General features: G+C 40.2%; 1 protein-coding gene across 1 annotated transcript; it reads left to right on the top strand.

Annotated features, from left to right (window-relative positions):
- Positions 1 to 322: 322 nt before the first annotated feature.
- On the top strand, positions 323 to 17894 carry LOC145351838 (eukaryotic translation initiation factor 4E-binding protein 3-like). The gene is made up of 3 exons (XM_080201524.1): positions 323 to 692; positions 6614 to 6790; positions 17220 to 17894. The coding sequence occupies exons 1-3, from the start codon at positions 563 to 565 to the stop codon at positions 17249 to 17251; spliced, it is 339 nt and encodes a 112-aa protein (XP_080057650.1). The 5' UTR covers positions 323 to 562; the 3' UTR covers positions 17252 to 17894.
- Positions 17895 to 18925: the final 1031 nt, after the last annotated feature.

Below are 18925 nucleotides of genomic sequence, written 5' to 3'. Positions count from 1 at the left end.
TCTTCACCTGGTGGGAGGGGGGATCGCAAAAAGGGACTGCGTGCATGTGCATATTTGAATTTTTTTTAAAATTGCGTATGCAGATGTAAAATATTGGACGAGTTGATTAACTGTTGGGTTGGAAGGCGTCGTTACTGTTTCGCTGAAGAGCAAGTTCGCATGGAAGTGTTTTGCTAAATATTCGTGCATTTAATTTAGGACACACCACGTGAGCAGCTGAAGGCAGTTCTCGGAACTGTTTTTTTGCGCGCCCACACACACACACACACACACAGACTGTAATCCCAAAGCTGCTGCCTGTCAATCGGCGTCATGTCCGCTCTTTATCTGTAAATCGAGCTGCACGTGGTTTGTCCCTGGTTGGCAGCAACTCGGATCCCGGAGCTGGGCAGCCCCCACTGCGCCTTGCAGGTTCTTCACTGCGGGAACCCTCTGCAAGCTGTCCCTCTTCTGCTAAAGTCGTTCATTTTATCTTTTTTTTTCGCGTTTTTTTCTCTCTCTCTCGTTGCATTTTTTTCCCAGAGCGGGGAGAGAGGGAGAAAAAATATCCCAAAAGGTTGCCATGTCTGCAAACTGCCATCAGAACAAAAGCTGCCCGATTCCAACCAAAGTTCTGCTGAAGGATCTGTCCCAGCTGCCTGACTTGTACAGCAGTACGCCGGGCGGCACCTTGTTTTCTACCACTCCTGGAGGTAATGTAACAAATGTCCATGCAGGGCTGCCCTTGCGTTCAGCTAGATGTTGCTGCCACTTCTGTAAATGTTCACGGAGAGTTTTGAGACCCGTGTTTACGTCAGGAGTTTCTTTTTTTATATAAAATTCTACCCTAATATATCACTGTACAGGGAGGGTGGCAGGGCTGACGCTTCACCAGCACTGTTTTGGGTGCAGCTCAGTCTGTGCAGTGAAGGTAGAATTCAGCGTTTATAAGTTGAGGATTGGTGTAACTTCAGCGATGTCCTGTTGATTTGATCCGGGGTTGGTTTGCATGCTCTGGCTGGAACTCGCATCGCCCCATTGCTGCACGTCGCTTTGAATCACAGAATGCAGAGTCAGTTCCGCGGACGTAAATATTTTGAAGCAGGAGGCGAACTTTGTTTATTTGGGAGATGAGGTCTGCAGCTGTAGAGCTGGAGAGAAGCACGTCCTTCATCGCCGTATGGAAGCATACCAAGAACGTTTAACTTAGTTAAACGTGTCTTTTGCAATTTTTAATTTAATGCCCCTTCTCCCACTCGCTGCACTCTTCTTATTCGACCGTAGGGAAAAATCCTGGAAGCAATGACTGACTGAACATTAGGAGGGAAGTCAGTTTCACTTTTTGAACGCTTCCGATATTTAGTTTTGGAGCGACACTGGTAGAAGCCAGGGCATCAGTGTATGAACATGTAAATGGAACAGTAATCATTCTGTTCAGTGTCAGTTAAAGATTAGGTAGATCGATTGAATTTTGATCATCAGGCTTCATTCTGAATGGGGGCTAGAAACACTACACCTTAATTAAATACAGTTTATTACCTATGTCAACTGGTGGGATATATCTGAATTAGGTAAACTGCTGGATATAATCACTGCAATAGGTACAATCAGTTGAAGTACTTTGTTGTCACTATATTGCTATTCCAAGTTCGATTGCATTGTCAAGGGTGGATTCAACAATTTTCAAATACCTTGCAGTAATCTTTGCATTGTGCAAATTTTGCAAATGGCTAGAGGTTTGAGACTTGCATTGGTATGATGGCTTGATGGTGCAAGTTAGATCCATGCAAAACCAGTCTGGGGCAATACTTCATTCCATTTATCCCTTGAAGACAGCAAATTTAAATTACAGTGCTGAGTTTCACTGCAGTAGTTAATCAGAGATATGTGCCTTATTGAACAGTTTCAAACATGCCTCTCATATGGTGGCACAGTGATTAGCACTGCTGCCTCATAGAGCCAGGGATCAGGGTTCGATTCCCAGCTTGGGTCACTGTGTGGAATCTGCACGTTCTCCCTGTATGGATTTCCTCGGGTGCTCTGGTTTCCTCCCACATGTTGGTTACATTCACTGGCCGTGCTAAATTCTCCCACAGTGCACCCAAACTGGTGCTGGACTGTGGTGACTAGGGGATTTTCACAGTACCTCAGTGCAGTGTTAATGTAAGCCTACTTGCAACACTAATAAACTTTAAAAAAAACTTACAGGTTTTTATTAGATTTAGATTATATGAGCCTCCAAGATTTATCTGTGCGTAATCCACTTGTACAAAAAAGGTGCCGCAGGAGACTGAGAATAACTACAGTCCTGATGTAATCCAGTTAATTGAATTTAATGTTGCCGTATGTATGAGAACATGGGCAAACTATAGCTTTATTTAGTTTGAAGTTCATACTAATGGAAGGGTGTAGAGGGTACAATGCAGATTCATGGTAAAATACAAATATATGAAATATTGGAGCTTTTTCATTAGGTCAAGACAAATTATAGTAATACATATGTTTATGACCGAACAGATAAGAGTTTCTAATCATTGGATGATGACTTAGACAAGGGGATGAATGTACTGTTGCGAAGTTTGCAGTTTGACACAAATAGGTAGGAAGACAAATGGTGAGGCTGACACAAAGAAGCCTACAGAGGGCTATAGACAGGTTTTGTGAGTGGACAAAACCTTGGCAGATGGAATATAATGTAGGAAAAAGTAGAGTTATGGAGTATAAAAATAAAACAGTGAAGTCTTGCTAAAACTATACAAAGCACTAATTAGACCACACCTGGAGTACTGTTAACGGTTTTGGTCTCCTTACCCAAGGAATGATATACTGACATTGGAGACAGTCCAGAGAAGATTTACTAGGCTGATCATGGCTATGGAGGGATTTTAAGGAGTGATTGAGTAGAATTAGGCTATACTTGTTAGAATTAGAAGAATCAGAGGTGACCTTATTGAGACACATAGGATTCGCAGGGGCTTTACAGGATAGATGCTGAGAGATTGTTTCCCCTTGTGGCAGAGTCTCGGACCAGAGGGCATAATCTCAGAGTAAGGGGTCACCTGTTTGAGACCAAGATGAGGAGGAATAATTTCTAAGGATAGTGAGCCCTATATCAATTCAACAGAACATTGCTGGGTCATTATGTATGTTCAAGGCTGAAGTGGATATATTTTTAATCAGTAAGGGAATCCAGAGTTATGGGGATAAAGCGGGAAAGTAGAGTTGTCACATCAGATCAGTTATGATCTCACTGATGAAGTAGACTCAATGGGCCTAATGGCCTACTTCTGCTGCCTGTGTCTTATGGTCATCAAGGATCTAGAATGAAGAGGCATAGACACAAACATGACATATAGAAAACAGATTTAAAAACCTAATTTATTCAGGAGTTTTGGACTGGATTTCACAACTAGATTTAGTGGTAAAGGCAGCAATGATGCCAGCATTACAAATTACACTGGAATGTGGGAGAAAGTGCAGATAAATGCAATATACTTGGAGGATAAATCAGGTTTGGTCAAATTCTTATTCTATAACTTCCAACTATATTATATGTTACCATCATATTGGCCTTTTGCAATTTTTACTTTTTTCAGTCATTATTGTGGGAGAGAGATAAAAATGAGAAGGGAAGATTTTAATTTATACAGTATCTTCCATATTCTCAGGATGTCCCACAGCTGTTTGCAGGCAATAGTGTACTATGTACACTGTTGTAATGTAAAGAAATAATAAGTTAATTTGATTCAAGTAGATTTGGTTGAGATGTACAAACCAGGAGGAAACTAATTTACTCCAATTTTTATTAAGTGCAATTGATATGCAAGGTTAACTCTCCTCAATTTAAAACAAAAAAACTGGCACAAAAAAGTGAAGTCACATAATTTGACACAAGTTAATGATCTAAGAAATTTTGCAACTTGTGGTTTCTCTGACATGCATATAGATCAAACCTCAACTTGAACACTGCTCCAGCCACTGATCCAACTTGCAACAGAAAAGTTTTTTTTTGATTTTAAAACCTTGTCTATACAGGAACCATTATGGTGGCTGGGTTAACATAAGCACAAACCTGCATTAAATTTGTATCAAGGAGAGTATTTAACTCTGAAATATCTGTGCAAATAGGATCCTGGGAACTATTTTGTTGTAACATTCAGTGGATATATTCAATGTTATATTTCTTGTGTTGTAATTTCATTTGGGAAAAAAATGTCCAACTTAAATGTGTATCTGTGGGGAGATGACTAGTTTACAGGATGTTCACTTCTGGTTTTCCATTGCAGTTTCTAACCTCTTAAAAATGCAGATATTCTGATAATCACACTGACTGAAATTATAGTAATGAAATCATCATGGTTGATTTATTTTGTATGCATTTACTTTTGGACTATTTATGTAGCTTTCAGGAAAATGTTCAGTAATTCTATCAAACTGGAAATTCAAAGATTGCAAAGATTAATTGTGTACCCATTTAAAATTATTGAACCAATAACAGTTGCAAGTGTAAATTTTAGGATAATTGTGACATTATTTACCATTGACTGATTTTCTATTTTTCTTGTCCAGTAGTGACTGATAGCAGTAAATTGGGATGTTATTCTGTTCTAATGTAAGGAAAATTACAGCATTGGAGCTTTTGGCATTTTGTAGTCCCAACTTTCACTTATTACCTTAAGATTAACTGTTCACCAGCTATCACAAATTATAAGCTTGTAGTTAGAGCCTGCTGCAGGACTATCATGGGTCTGTGAAAATAGAACCTTTTGCCTTAAATTATTGTTTCACTTGCATTACTTATGTGGCGTTGCCAGTGTTGAACTGGAATAGGCACAGTAGGAAGTCTCAACACCAGATTAAAGTCCAACAGGTTTATTTGGTAGCACAAGCTTTTGGAGTGTCGCTCCTTCTTCGGGTGAGTGGATTCTGCACGTGGACTCAACTGATGAAAGAGCAGCGTTCCGAAAGCTCATGCTACCACATAAACCTGTTGGATTTTAACCTAGTGTGGTGAGATTTCTTGCATTGTAATGCATAATTGCACTTTGCAAAAGAAGTGTATATGGAAGTGCAGGTAATTAATGTTTTGGGAATCCATGTATCTTGACAAAAGGTTTTTAAAGTTGCGGTGTTAGACAGTTCCGAGCAATGTTAAGTTCCCATCTTGTTAGTTTATGCAGACCCACCCTAAAGCGCCTGTTTGTTTAGTTCCTTCATTTGTTCAAAATGTGAATTATGTGACTTGGATTATAACATGTGGCTGCAGGAACACCCTATTCAAAACTCACGCTTGGAAATCATGGATACATGCAGATAAGGTATATCTCATGAGCTGCACTGATGACACAAGCACTTTGTGTTCTTGTTTCTCCCCCCCCTCCTATTGAATGTAATGAAATTAGATTGTGTAACCTGCGCAGACTGAAGTAACAACAAGGTGGTTGCTGTAAGGTCGTGGACAGGCTAAGCATGTGAAAACTTTTTATATCATATAATTTGTTTGTAATTTTAAATCAGTCACAAATTAGATATTTAAAAAGATTTACTTAAGGGGTTATACATGTGCACTCACTTAATAGTTAGCAACCCAAGTGAGTTTCTTAAAAGTCATGTGATAAGGAATAACAGCTGAAGAATGGATCTTTTCATGTTAGTTGGCAGTTTAATCATTCAACTACATTTTACAACACACATCAATGTGATCTTTGCCAGATTTTTTTTAAAAAGTCTCTCAGTGAAAATTAAAGGGCATTAGTTTCATGTACACTTCAGGTAAGCTTAGGGTCCAATGTTAAGACCTGCGTCAAAACATAAATTTCATCACATGTGGCTGACAAAAGCTCTACACAGTTCCTCTGGTGTTTCTACCCCTTCAAATTAAATAAAAAGTTTGCTAAATTATTTTTCAGATACACAGTGCTGAATGAAAGTGTAGCACAAAATCCCTGACAGGGCTGTGTAGGTGTCAGTGCAGTGTTAACTTCCTGATGTTCCATGCTACCTCTTGAAGTTATTGGCCCACATTGAGCCAGTGTTTCAGTTCAGAATTATAGCACTGGGCAGAGGGCTGAACTTACCTCATTGTACAGTGCCACACTCGTATTCTGGTCCACTGCTCTCATCATCTCTTTGCATTGCAAACAGGATACAGAACTTTAGGTTTACAACAAACTTTTTTTTACACTTTTTGGACGTTTAATGGCAATTTTTAATTGTGAGAATAAATTGGTTAAGCTGGGGTTGTTTAATTCCAATGAGAGAGGATGGAGAGGAGATTTGACAAGTGTTCAAAATTGCAAAGGGGCTGGGCAGTGTAGAAGGAGAAATCATCTCCATTAGTAGAAGGGTCAGTAGGCAGAAAGGATTAATTCAGGTGATTTGCAAAAGAACCAAAGATGACTATTATTAGCATCAATGTCTTTGAGCCAGGAATGAAATAATCTATAGGAATTTCACCTCATAATCCAGGCTTATAGATAAGGAATGACTCTTTGGTCATGGGGTGAGATGGTCAGGGAACGTTGTCGAGACAAGTGTTAATAAGAAAATATAGTCTGCATCACCAGTATTGTCTGAATTAGTGAACAAAATTGGAAAATAAAAAATCTAAATACTATCACCATTTGTTTTCCAGGTACACGGATTGTCTATGGCCGCAAATTCTTGCTGGATTGCAGAAATTCTCCACTTGCCAGGACACCACCATCCTATCTTCCTCAGATCCCAGGTGTAACAATGCCTCAACACTCAACCCTAGCTAAAGTTGAAGAACTAAAAGAACTTGAAGCAGAGACAGAGAAAGAAACTCCAGGTTAGAATGAATATTGTAAAAAGGTGCAAGAAAACCCAAATAATTCAACTTTGAGTTTTAGAAGGAAGAAGTCGAAGCCCATTTTTTAAAATGTCTGATTAGTTTAGAAAACATTTCTCCTGATCAGTTCTTTAATTGCAATATTTAAAAATCTTATTGATCTTTATTAGAAGAGCAACATGATTTTGGGAGGAACAAAACAACCAAAGGCCTGAGAAAAATTAATCTCATCCATACATCCAGGCAAATTAAAGTGCATTTTTCAGACTGTTTACAAGATAAATTTAGATGAAGGTTGTCCTTCAGTTAATTTGATTTTATTACCCTAGAACACCAGTTCTTTTGTCTTCCTATGACATTGAGTTAAATAATTCCAATGCGCTTGTCTCAAGACAGTCTTCTGGCAATCCATTTCAGCTATTATTCATGTGTAACAAATGATTCCTTTTAACCGAGAACCCACACCCTTTTGTTTTGCAGTCCTTCCAAATTTGAAAGGATTGCTTTGAGTTTCCTGATCCTATTGAATATCTTTTTGGGTTCCTCAGTATCACCTCTTCATGAGGCTGAAGAATCCTAGCTTATGTTCCTCTAAACCTGTTGTCTGTGATCAGCCTGCTTTCCCCCTCCTTATGATCCCCAAGGAGGCCAACGAACCAAATTTATTGAATGACTCCTAACGAGTATCCCAGAGACAAGATTTCACTTTTTATATCTTTCACAATTAAACCAAAATCAACATGATTTAACAGACCTGTAATGGCTGATATATATTACAGATTATTATATTATAAATAGGAAATATGACAAAGATGGATCTCACAGATTTACTGGGCAACCCACTCTGCATATGCGATACTAATTTCAATGGCATTTGAAGCTCTGAACTTGAGTCGAATCCAACTTCTTCAAAGATTTAGCCACTAATTTTCCATCGACAGCTAATTTCAATGGCATTTGAAGCTCTGAACTTGAGTCGAATCCAACTTCTTCAAAGATTTAGCCACTAATTTTCCATTGACAGCAGCTCCCAACCAACTCAAATACCATGGGCACACCCTTTATCAAAATGGTGCACGTCTACAGAGCCTATTCATGATAGTTCTGATGGTGTGGATTCACCAGAGTTGCCGTACCTGAACCCTCAGTAACAGCTCTGTGACTGTATGACCCTTTTAAAAATAACTGAAGCAGTGGCAGTGACCTTATTTTCCTTTATCTCCACCCAAATCCAGTTTGTGTCCACATTTTTCCACCATGGCTCAGTCTCATGAGCTGTCGTTTACACTGGCTGGAATCACACGGGAAAGGTGAGTGCGCTTTTACAGAGGCTGGACCAATGCCTTGTCAGCTGTGAAGCCTAACGATCCCTGGTTTTCCCCCTTCCTCCTCGAATGAAAACATTGGGTGGTGCAGAATGCTGAATGCAGGTCAGAGTGAGGCCTAGAGTTTCCAGTGGGACTCACTCCTTTGTGTATCATGGGAAACAGGAGCACTACCCAGACACAAGTGTGCATGATAGCGCAGGAGCTGTGCCAGTCCCTTCCTGATCATCTGCTCTACGTTTTCAGGCATCTCGGCAGACTTCACTCTTGGCTGCCAGGACTGGGAAGTGATCCTGCAGTTTGTCAGTGGGACCAGCCACGCTCCCACTTAGCCTTTGCAAACTCTGGATTCCATTACACTGTGTGGAGAGTCCCTTTTAATTGATATGATCAAAACACTAGGTAGTACCTATCTGAAGGCAGGTGGAGATAATATTTTAGCATCTCTTTTTCTGCAAACAATATATTTCCAAAACAAATGAAGGTATTTCAGCAAAATTTGGCATATAGAGTAGGATATGATAAAAGGAGGAACTGATCTGTTTTTAGCAAAAATACAGACTCTGATCATTTTTTTGTTAAAGGATCTGGTAGCATTGGGAGATGGGGCAAATTGACTATTCTTTTAGAATGTTGTGGATTGTTGTCATTAGAATGTTGCTGATTGTTTCAGAACCTTGTGGATTGTCTCAGTTATTGCGGTAGGATTTGTCACAACTGTCAAACTGAGCCGGTTGTTGGACTTGAGTAGACCTGACCAATAATGATGAGCATGAAACTATCATAGATGGTTGTAAAAACCTATCTGGTTCACTACTGCCCTTCGGAGGGGGAAATCTGCCATCCCCTACTTGGTATGACATACACGTGCTTCCAAACCTATAACAATGTGATTGGCCCTTAACTACCATTTGAAGTGGCCTAGCAAGCCACTCAGTTCAAGGACAAGTAGGGGTGGGCAATAGGTGCTGGCCTTTCCAAGGACACATGCATCTCACCAAAGATTAAAATAAGCAGCCTCTGTGAGATGGAAGCTCTTAATAGTTTTTTTTCAACTTTGTAGTTACAGAACATCATTGAGGCAGTGAAAAGCCTCATAGAAGAACTGCATAATTATAATAGTATTGAGTCAACATAGCACGGTGGCGATATGCACTCTACTGAGCACCCTCCTCACTTTATGCTTGTTCATATGTGAACATGCTGGCAAGACCAATATTTATTGCTCATCCATACTGGCCCTTGAGAAAGTGATGGTGAGCTGTTGCCTTGAATAGCTCTGGTCCATGTGTAAAGGTGCATCCACAATGCTGTTAGGGAGGGAGATCCAGGATTTTAACAGTAAAGGAAAGGATATGTATTTCCAAATCAGAATAGCACATGGTTTGGTGGGAACTTCCAGGTGGTGATATTCTCATGTATCTGCTGTCCTCATTCTTCTTGGGAAATAGTAGTCACGAATATAGAAGGTACTGTGGAACGAGCTTTGATGTTCCTGCCCTGCATCTTATAGATGGTATGCAGTGCTGCCACTGTGCAGTCGTGGTGGAAAGAGTGAATGTTTAAGGTACTGGATAGAGTGCTGATCAAGTGGGCTGCTTTGTCCTCAGTTTTGGCTTGACAAGGTCATTACACAGCTTCAGCTGGACATTTGGGATTTTGAGCCACATGTGGAAGATCACAATACTTCATTGTTTGATTTTAGTTTCAAAGTTAGGTCAAGGAATGAAGTTTATATAATCAGTGTCAGGATCCCAAACATTATGTTTGAGGTATAGCTGGCATTCGGCACCAAGTGAGTGATTAGTAAGAACTACCGTAAAGGTCACATTGTAAGCTAAATGACTATGAAATCAGTTCTAATTTTAGCATGATCTAAAACTCTAAGCGTGATGAAGTTGCAAAGGGAAGCCTTTGGATTGTCATGAGAAAGGCCTGACTATGGGGAGGAACTTGTAGCTTTATTTCCAGTACAAAAGAACCCCAGTATGCAGCATTGGATAATCGGTACTTTTATCACAATATCTAACAGATAATAATGGATATTTAGCCCAGAAAGCTGCCACTTTGGGAAGATAATTCCATGAAATGTGTAGGTGCCACCCCTCTTGCCTTCTGCCTTATCTTTTGATAGTTTTTATCCTGGTCAAATAGCACACTGTGTGCTGGAAAATAAATGTAAAACCATTGGGCATTATTGAATCAGTGCCTTCAAATAATGGTATATATTCACAGTATATTCAGTGGTAATGCTAGTACACAGCACTGGAACTCTAGTGTTTACAACACAATCCAATTGCAAAATGAGTTAGACAATTGATTAAAAAAAAAATTGCAATAATACATTTAACTTCATATATTAGAATGTGCCAAGCACAAAGCAGCACATAGCACCAGTCCTATGCAAGTTACTTCTTTACCTTTTAAATAGGGCACATTTACTAAGTGTTAATCAATAACAGCTAGTCTTTATTATTAACCTGTTTTGACAGTTATAAGTTTGCTCGGGTACTTAAATTACAGATGTACCCAAAGCTGATTCTTGACTATGTAAAATTACATACATAAGAACAGCACGATGAAATACAGGTGTGGATTTTCACCAGGCTACTACAGCTATTGAAATATCTATAATTGGCAGCTGATCACAGTGCCAGTTTACTCATGGCTGACAAGTTAAATACCTGTCCCTTAATCCTATTTTAACGTCTCTTTTACCTGTCACAACCTGGAGAAATGGGTCTTTAAGACTTTTTTAAAAGCTTATTTATTAGTGTCTCAAGTAGGCTTACGTTAACACTGCAATGAAGTTACTGTGAAAATTCCCCAGTAGCCACACTCTGGCGCCTGTTTGCGTACACGGAGAGTTTAGCACGGCCAATGCACCTAACTGACGTGTCTTTCGGACTGTGGGAGGAAACCGCAGCACCCAGAGGAAACCCACGCAGATAGGGGGAGAATGTGCAAACTCCACACAGACACTGAGCCAAGTCGGGAATCGAACCCGGGTCCCTGGTGCTGTGAGGCAGCAGTGCTAACCACTGTGCCACCATGCCACCCTATAGAGATGAGATGTTTTTGGGATGAAAGGTGAAAATGCTAGAGCAGGTCAGATTATTACTGCAGTTTTAGAATTTGTATCATTTCAACCATTGAAAGAAAGCAAAGACTGAAGCATGCTCAGCATTGCATCTTCTGCTTAATCCAGAGGGAGGAAAATGCTTATTTATGATCTCATATGAATTGCCTCAGTTGAATGAGGATTCTTCATAATGTGCTCATGATCTATTTTCTTGTGCAAAAAGCAAACGGGTACAATTGAAAATTGCAGATAATAGCTGAGGGATTTATGTGCAAATAATTAAATCCAGTGAATAATTAGCATAACTGGACATTTAAATTGCTATGCAAGTTATTGATTCCACTTTTATCAAAAATATATGCAGATGTAGTTGTAACTGTTGGCACAAAGACACAAATATTTTTAGCAATTGTTATCGTGCTTCTCCAAAAGGTTTGGTGTGAAGTGTTCATTGACTCTCCAATTGCTCTGGTGATCCTGGTCCCTTAGTTGATTGCTCCTTGGGGAGGCAGACAGGTGGGAGAAATCTGTTTCATAAATAGACATTCCATACAAGACTTTGCTCCAAGCATAGCTCCAGTCAGCATTGACAACACTCAGCCATCTCCACTCTTAGAGTCTGAAAGAGCGCTGAGAGAAATAATAGGAGGATGGACTCCTGTCAGAACTAACAAAATACTATTGTTAGATTCAAAGCTGCCACATGTTGAAAATTTAGCTGCATGTGATGCTGATCTACAGTCTTAAGGATGTGATGAACACAAATACAAACTTAGCTTATGGTCACACACTGATTTCAAGCCACTGAACAATGAAACAATTTATATATATCACAAGAACAATATAAAACTAAATTTAGCAACAATTGACATTGAGATATTGAGGCAAACGACCAAAAGCTTGGTCATTGCGCTCGACCTTAAAGAAAGAAAGGGAAGTAAGAAAGCAGAGAGGATTAGGGAGAAAGCTCCAGAGCTTGGGTTCTTGGTCCAGCCACTGGATCTTCAAGAAGCCAGAATTAATGGGGGGGGGGGTTTGCAGATACGTCAGGGGCTATGAGACTGACAGAGGTTACAGCAGAGGAAGGGGTGAGGCCTTGTAGGGATTTGAAAATAAGGATGAGAATTTTAAATTAAGACTTTGGTTACTGAGCACAGGGCTGATGGGTGAGCAGGTCTTGGAATGAGTTTTTACATAAACGGTTTCAGATTATGTCAAGTTTGTAGAGTGTAGAATTTGGGAGGCAGGCCAGGACTGTTTTGGAATAGTCAAATCTAGAGCTAACACAGCACGAATGAGGTATTCAGCAGCAGATGACCTAAGGCAGGTGGAGTTGAGTGATGTTAGAGGTAGAAATAGGCAGTCTTAGTGATGGTGCAGATATGTGATCGGAAGCTTAATTCGGAATCGGATACAATATCAAAGTTATGAACAATTGGATTCAGCCTTTCAGGGGAACAGAGTTTGTCAGGACTGAAGACAATTTCTTTCAGCTTTTCAATATTTGGAGGAAATTTCTGCTCATCCAGTAATGGGTGTCAGCAAGGATGTCACAGCATTGTCATTGTAAAGATTTGCACCATTCATGTGAAAACCCTGGTAAAATAGAACCAAATGAATGCATGCATTGGTTACCTAATCTGACAATCTAGAGACAGTGGCGGATTTGATGAAGTGGTGGTGAGTGAGAGCTGCGTGTTGGCAGTCCACGTGTGATAACTGATGCTGTTTTTTTTTCAATGATGCCATCAAGAGGCAGCATGTAGATGAAAATTAGGAGGAGGAGGAATAGATTCTTGGAAGACACCTGAGGCAAAGGTGTGGGAATGCGAAAACGTGATGCTTTGACTATGATTGGATAGATAAGAACGCAGCCAGGCTTGAGCAGTCCTAACTAGCCGACTGAGGACAGTGTGGAAACGTAGGAAAGAAACTAGAGAAGACTGAGCATTAAGGGCGAGGACAAGGGGGACCCTTGGAGGAAGTTTGGCCCGGTAGCTAGAGGAAGGGAGGGAGAGGCAGAAGCAGCCCGATGCTGAAAATATTGTCCTTTTTCCCTCTGCTACTAGTCATGGGGAGGTGATGGCCAAGTGGTGTCATTGCTGGATGATTAATCCAGGAGCTCAGCTAATGTTCTGGGGACCCAAGTTCGAATCCTACCATGGCAGATTGTGGAATTTGAATTCAATATATATCTGGAATTAAGAATCTAGTGCTGACCATGAAACCATTGCTGATTGTCGGAAAACCCCATCTAGTTTACTAATGTCCTTTAGGGAAGAAAATGTGCCATCCTTACCTGGTCATATGACTTCAGAGCCACAGCAATATGGTTAACTCTCAACTGACCTCGGGCAACTAAGGATGGGAAATAAATGCTGGTCAGCCATGTCCCACAAATAAAAAGAAGAAATAGTTCTGTATATATTCTGTATATTTAGCAAGAAAGTTCATATGTTTAAAATGAAACATGTTGACAGTCATCTTTAAAAGCTGTGGCGCGGCATACTTCAGTCACACCTTTAGCTATTTGTAGTTTTTACACTCATGACTGTCACATGAATTGAATGATTCCATATGACCTGGAATCTTGTTTTGAAGTTCTTGGTTCACAGAGTCATGGGGAAAGGTTAAAGTCTGAAGGCTGATATTTATAGTGGGTGTGTGATCTGGAGCCTGTACAGTAAACATTTCAGAGCTGCTCATTGTACCTGAGATGAAGTTAAAATTTAACAGATCTGTGCAGGCAACTGGGACTTTACTACTGCTACTTTACCTGGTTCTGCAAATGGCTGCTTTGCTTCAATGGGAAGTTGATACACCAAGAATAACAACTTATAATTTATATAGCACCGTTAACACAGTAAACTATCCCAAGGTACTTCACAGGAGCACTCTAAAGCAAAACTCAACACCTCTCCACATAAGGAATGTTAAAACAGATTGCTGGAAGCTTGGTCAAAGAGATAGATCTTTATGAGCATCTTGAAGAAGGAGAGGGAGGTGGTGAGCTAAAGAGGAATAGGGAAAGGATTCCAGAGTTTAGGACCTTTGGCAACAGAAGCCACCCGTAGTAGACTGATTAAAATCAGATGCTCAAGAGTCTAGAATTAGAGGAGTGCAGATATTTTGTAGGCTGAAGGGAAATGTAGATCTTTAGGGCCTTAGCAACTAAAGGCATGACTACCAATGGTGGAACATTGAAAACTGGTAACACTAAGAAACTAGAATTGGAGAAACACTAAAATCTTGAAGGGCTGTAGGGCTGATGGAGATTACCAAAAAATGGAGGAGCAAGATCATGGGAGGATTTGTAAACCAGTTTGAAATTTTGAAACCAAGGCATTGCTGAACCAACATCCAGTGTAGGACAGGGATGACCTCAAATCTGTAGAGGGTAGAACGTGGAAGCTGGCCAGGAGTGTCTTGGAATAGTCAGATCTACAGGTATCAAAGGCACGGATAAGAGTTTTAGCAGAAAATGAGCTGAGGCAAGGGCAGAGCTGGGTGATGAAACTAAGATGCCACTAAGTGGCCAGAAACACAGCTTGGATCAGATATGACACCAAGGTTGCAAACAGCCTGTTCTTAACATCAGACATTTGCTAGGGGTCAGGGTTAGGTCAGGGACTAGAGAGTAGATTTTGTGGTAGAAACTGAAGATAACGAGGGAAGTGTCCCCATTATTTCTTGGAGGAAATTTCTGCTCATCCAGTACTGGATGTCAGGCAAGCAATCTGACAAGTTAAAGAAAGTGGAGGGGTTGAGAGAGGTGGTTTCAGGTAAGCTGGTGTTGTCAGCGTGCATGTGGAAGCTGATGCTTGTGCTTTAGGATGAGGTTGCCTATTGGCAGTGTGTCGAGAAATAGGTGTCCAAAAACACATCCTTGGGGACACTAAAGGATCACGTAGGATCCTCTGGTGTCCTGGGGAGGAGTGGGAAGAGAAGCCATTGCTGGTGATTCTCGTGACGGGAATATATATGGATGGAAGCAGCTGGCTGGGCGACAGTAGCGAGGCACTCAAGCAGGGTGGAGTGGTCAGTAGTGTGAAAAGCTGCAGACAGGTTAAGGAGGGATTGTTTATCCTTGTCACAAACATTTGTGACATTGTTGAGAACCATTACAGTGCTGAGACAGGAACAGAAATTTGAAGGAATCCAAACATGGAATGGGGGAAAGATGGACATTGATTTGGAAGATGGCAGAAGAAAAAATCTTATTTTATGTAAACTTGATATTTATTTGACCAGTCCTTACTATCATCCATCTGCTGCTTTCCTAGAAAGGTAACAATTTAAAACTATTATTCTTACAGAAGCGATGATTTTAAAACAGTATTTATAGAATCCCAACAGTGCAGGAGGAGGCCATTTGGCCCATCCAGCCTGCACCAACAACAATCCCACCCAGCCCCCAAAACCCCACATATTTACCCTGCTAATCCCCTTAACCTACACATCTTGGGGCAATTTAACACGGCCAATCAACCTAACGTTCACATCTTTGGACTTTGGGAGGAAACCGGAACACCTGGAGGAAACCCATGCAGACATTGGGAGAATGTGCAGACTCCAGACAGCCAGTCACCTGAGGCTAGAATTGAACCTGGGTCCCTGGGAGGCAATCTTGCTAACCAGTGTGCCGTGTTCAGTAATTTGCCAGACATACAACTTTTCATGAGCTGATTTTCTTTTCAGGATGACAGGAATGTCTTTCTTGAACAGATAAAACACAACACTTTGTGGAAGGAATCTGATTTTTTTTAAAAATAGTGTTACTGCCAAATCTTTCCAATCCATGATAAAAATGAAGAACACTCAGCACAATAGTTTTAACATTTCTGTAGACAGCCCTCAGTGGCTCAAAAGGCAACTATACACCCCAGATCGGTACTGAGTCATAGAGACTGGGAACTTCCTGATCGATTCCCTATGTGTTGGTTAGGAGGAACCAGAGTGTGGTTGACCTCGGTGTCCTCAGGATAGGGTAGGAGGAGAAATTGGCTGGGTTTCCCATTCCTGATTGGCTGTGTCGCAATGTGCAGGGGTGTGGACATTAATAGCTTCCTGGCAATTGCTTTGAAGGATCAACATGAAGAGCAGCACAAGGGAGAAGATACCAGAGGGTGATCAATTTCAGTGCAACTAACTCAACAGGAGTAACTCAGGCAGGAGAGAAAGAAACATAACTGAGGGCAGAAGATAAAAAGTACACCTAATTTATTTTCTCTAAAGTATTGGAATTATGCTGAGCGTACCTGATATGTTTAAAAACTGTTGCGGTGCCTTTTGTGTTCTTGAACTCTCATCTAATCAAAAGCTGATGTTTTGCAGTTGGTAATTTCAGTTTGCTGGATGGGATTTAACTTATAATTGTGTTATCCACAAATTAATTGATTTTAGTGAACTTTTAAGACATTCCTGAGGCAAAACCTTTTCAGGTCCCGAGGGTTCTTCGTTCTGATATCCAGTAGACAGTTAATAAAATGAAAGCCATTGCCAGTTGCTATTTTAATTAAGGACATGATGCTACCGCTTACATTTTTGCTGGTTGATAAACATGTTGTTCCGTGTGCTGTGGAGATTTCATTTAGGCAATGAGCTGATGCCTGGAATAGAATGTGCTTCCAGTGTGCAAAATCTAATATGTTATTCCAACAAGATATTATGTTTAAAAAAAATTGAGAATGCGTTATTTGAACTTCTAAAGTTAAGTTCAACCATTTACAGAGATGGAGATATAATTGCTGTCCCTTTTACCTGAAAAAAAAACTGATTAGCGACAAATGCCACTTGTAGAAATGCAGTCTGGAAAGTTAGCGCATTATGATATTTGGAAGAAGAGGCAAAGGGAATAAAAACAGTGACAAGTCAATTTAATGCAGCCCACCATTGTGTCACTTTGGATGCACAGCCCTCTTCCTCATTTTAAATATTTGAGTCCATGAAGGAATGCTTAAGGCTTGACCAAGAGACTTCCAACCCAGAGCAGTGTACTAATCTTTATCTTTTCAATTTCTAGCTGACGATGCTCAGTTTGAAATGGATATTTAAGCTCCCTCCTGGAAGAAGAGGATTGTTCTCTTGACAGAAACACTTGTGTTTATTGAGGAGCAATAGATGATCCCGACAAGTTGTGAAGCTGATGCCTTCCAGCAGTGGAAGTGTAATTCTTTGTACATTCAGTGATTTTACACTAAATTGGTGCTTGGTTTTTTTCATGCTGTTTTTTCTGCAGGGAGGGGTTTTGTAAAATTTGTCCTTAAAAATTTTAATGGTTTACTACTTTAATCCAGGTACAGTGGTTATCTTGGTCTTTAATTCCAATTTACTGGCTTTACAAGTTCGTAATTGACTGTAAAGGAGCCTGTGGCCCAGATGTTGCAGCAATGAAATTGATGACATGCACGGAATAGTGTCGATCCCATCATTCGGAACCTACCCCATATTTTTCTGTGGTTTTTATTAGAATTTGCTGAGGGGGAGGGTGGCATGGCAGTGAATCAAAGCAGCCCAGCCAGTGGACAACACATTGATCTGCTGTTAATGGTGCAGTTTCTTTGTTAAGGGGGTAATAGAAGTGCTGAACTCCGTCAGGATACTACATTATTACCTCCTCGTTATAACCGAGATTCTGATGTAAACTATGTTTAATGCACATGAACCTGTAAATAAATAAATAAAGAACGAACTTGCATCCTGTGTGGCACCTTTCACAATCTCAGGACCATCTTTAAATGCTTTGCACCCAACCAAATATTTTTAGAAACACGTAACATAGGAAGCTCATTTGTAATAAATTAATTCCTGTCTCACTGGATCCTACTGTATTAGTGGCTTGGCGAAGGGTCCTTCATAGTGGGTGGTTCAGTTGCCAGATAACTTATGGGTTCCTTGATGGAACAGTAAGATTCTCTAATGTGTCAGTTGCCATCTCTCCATGCCTACGTCCTGTTAAATTACCATACTAATCGGGTACCCATCCAAATCAAGCATTTGGATTCGCTAAAAGCTTTTTTACACACCAGCAGCTTGAGAATTAAAACCAATCAAATTCGATCAATGTTGGTGATATTAATCATCAGAATTGGAGAGCATGTTCGGTTTTATTTTGCCAGCTTGTAAAACTATTAATTTTTAAAACTTTCATTTATATAGGTCATCTCATGGCCACTGCATTTTACAGTCACTGAAGTACTTGCCATGCATAGTTATAGTAATAAAGTTAACATGGCAGTCATTTTGCACACAAGGAGATAATGACTTGATATTGTTGTGTTAATTTGAGGGATAAATATTGACCAGGGCACTGGGGAGAACTCCCTGCTCCTCTTCAAGATACTGCCATGGAATCTTTTGAATTCTCCTTGATTTAGTGTCTGGTCTGAAAGACGTTGCCTCAACAATGCAGTGCTTACCTCCTTCCCTCAGTAATACTGGAATGCCAGCGTTGATTTCTTGATTCTGAGACTGGAACACACAACCCAGTACTACAAGACTACTACCAACTGAATCACAGCTGATAATGTAGTTTGTTACTGTTGGGTTATGATGAAAGGGGTCAGAATCCTGTAATTGTATTTTAAAGTTGAGTGTAAGTAAGTGTAAATTTTAGACTCTGTTGCTGGACTTAAATTAATAAACCATTAATGGATTATTAATGAAGGCTGGCATGAGGGTTGGCTGGGGTCAGTAAGAACATTCAAATCAGCAAATATATTTAACATG

This window comes from Carcharhinus amblyrhynchos, chromosome 13 (assembly GCF_965287045.1).
Source record: "Carcharhinus amblyrhynchos chromosome 13, sCarAmb.v2.hapA, whole genome shotgun sequence".
NCBI classification, from domain to species: Eukaryota; Metazoa; Chordata; class Chondrichthyes; order Carcharhiniformes; family Carcharhinidae; genus Carcharhinus; species Carcharhinus amblyrhynchos.
The sequence above is the reverse complement of the archived record's forward strand: the minus strand, read 5'-3'. Positions and strand labels throughout refer to the sequence as shown.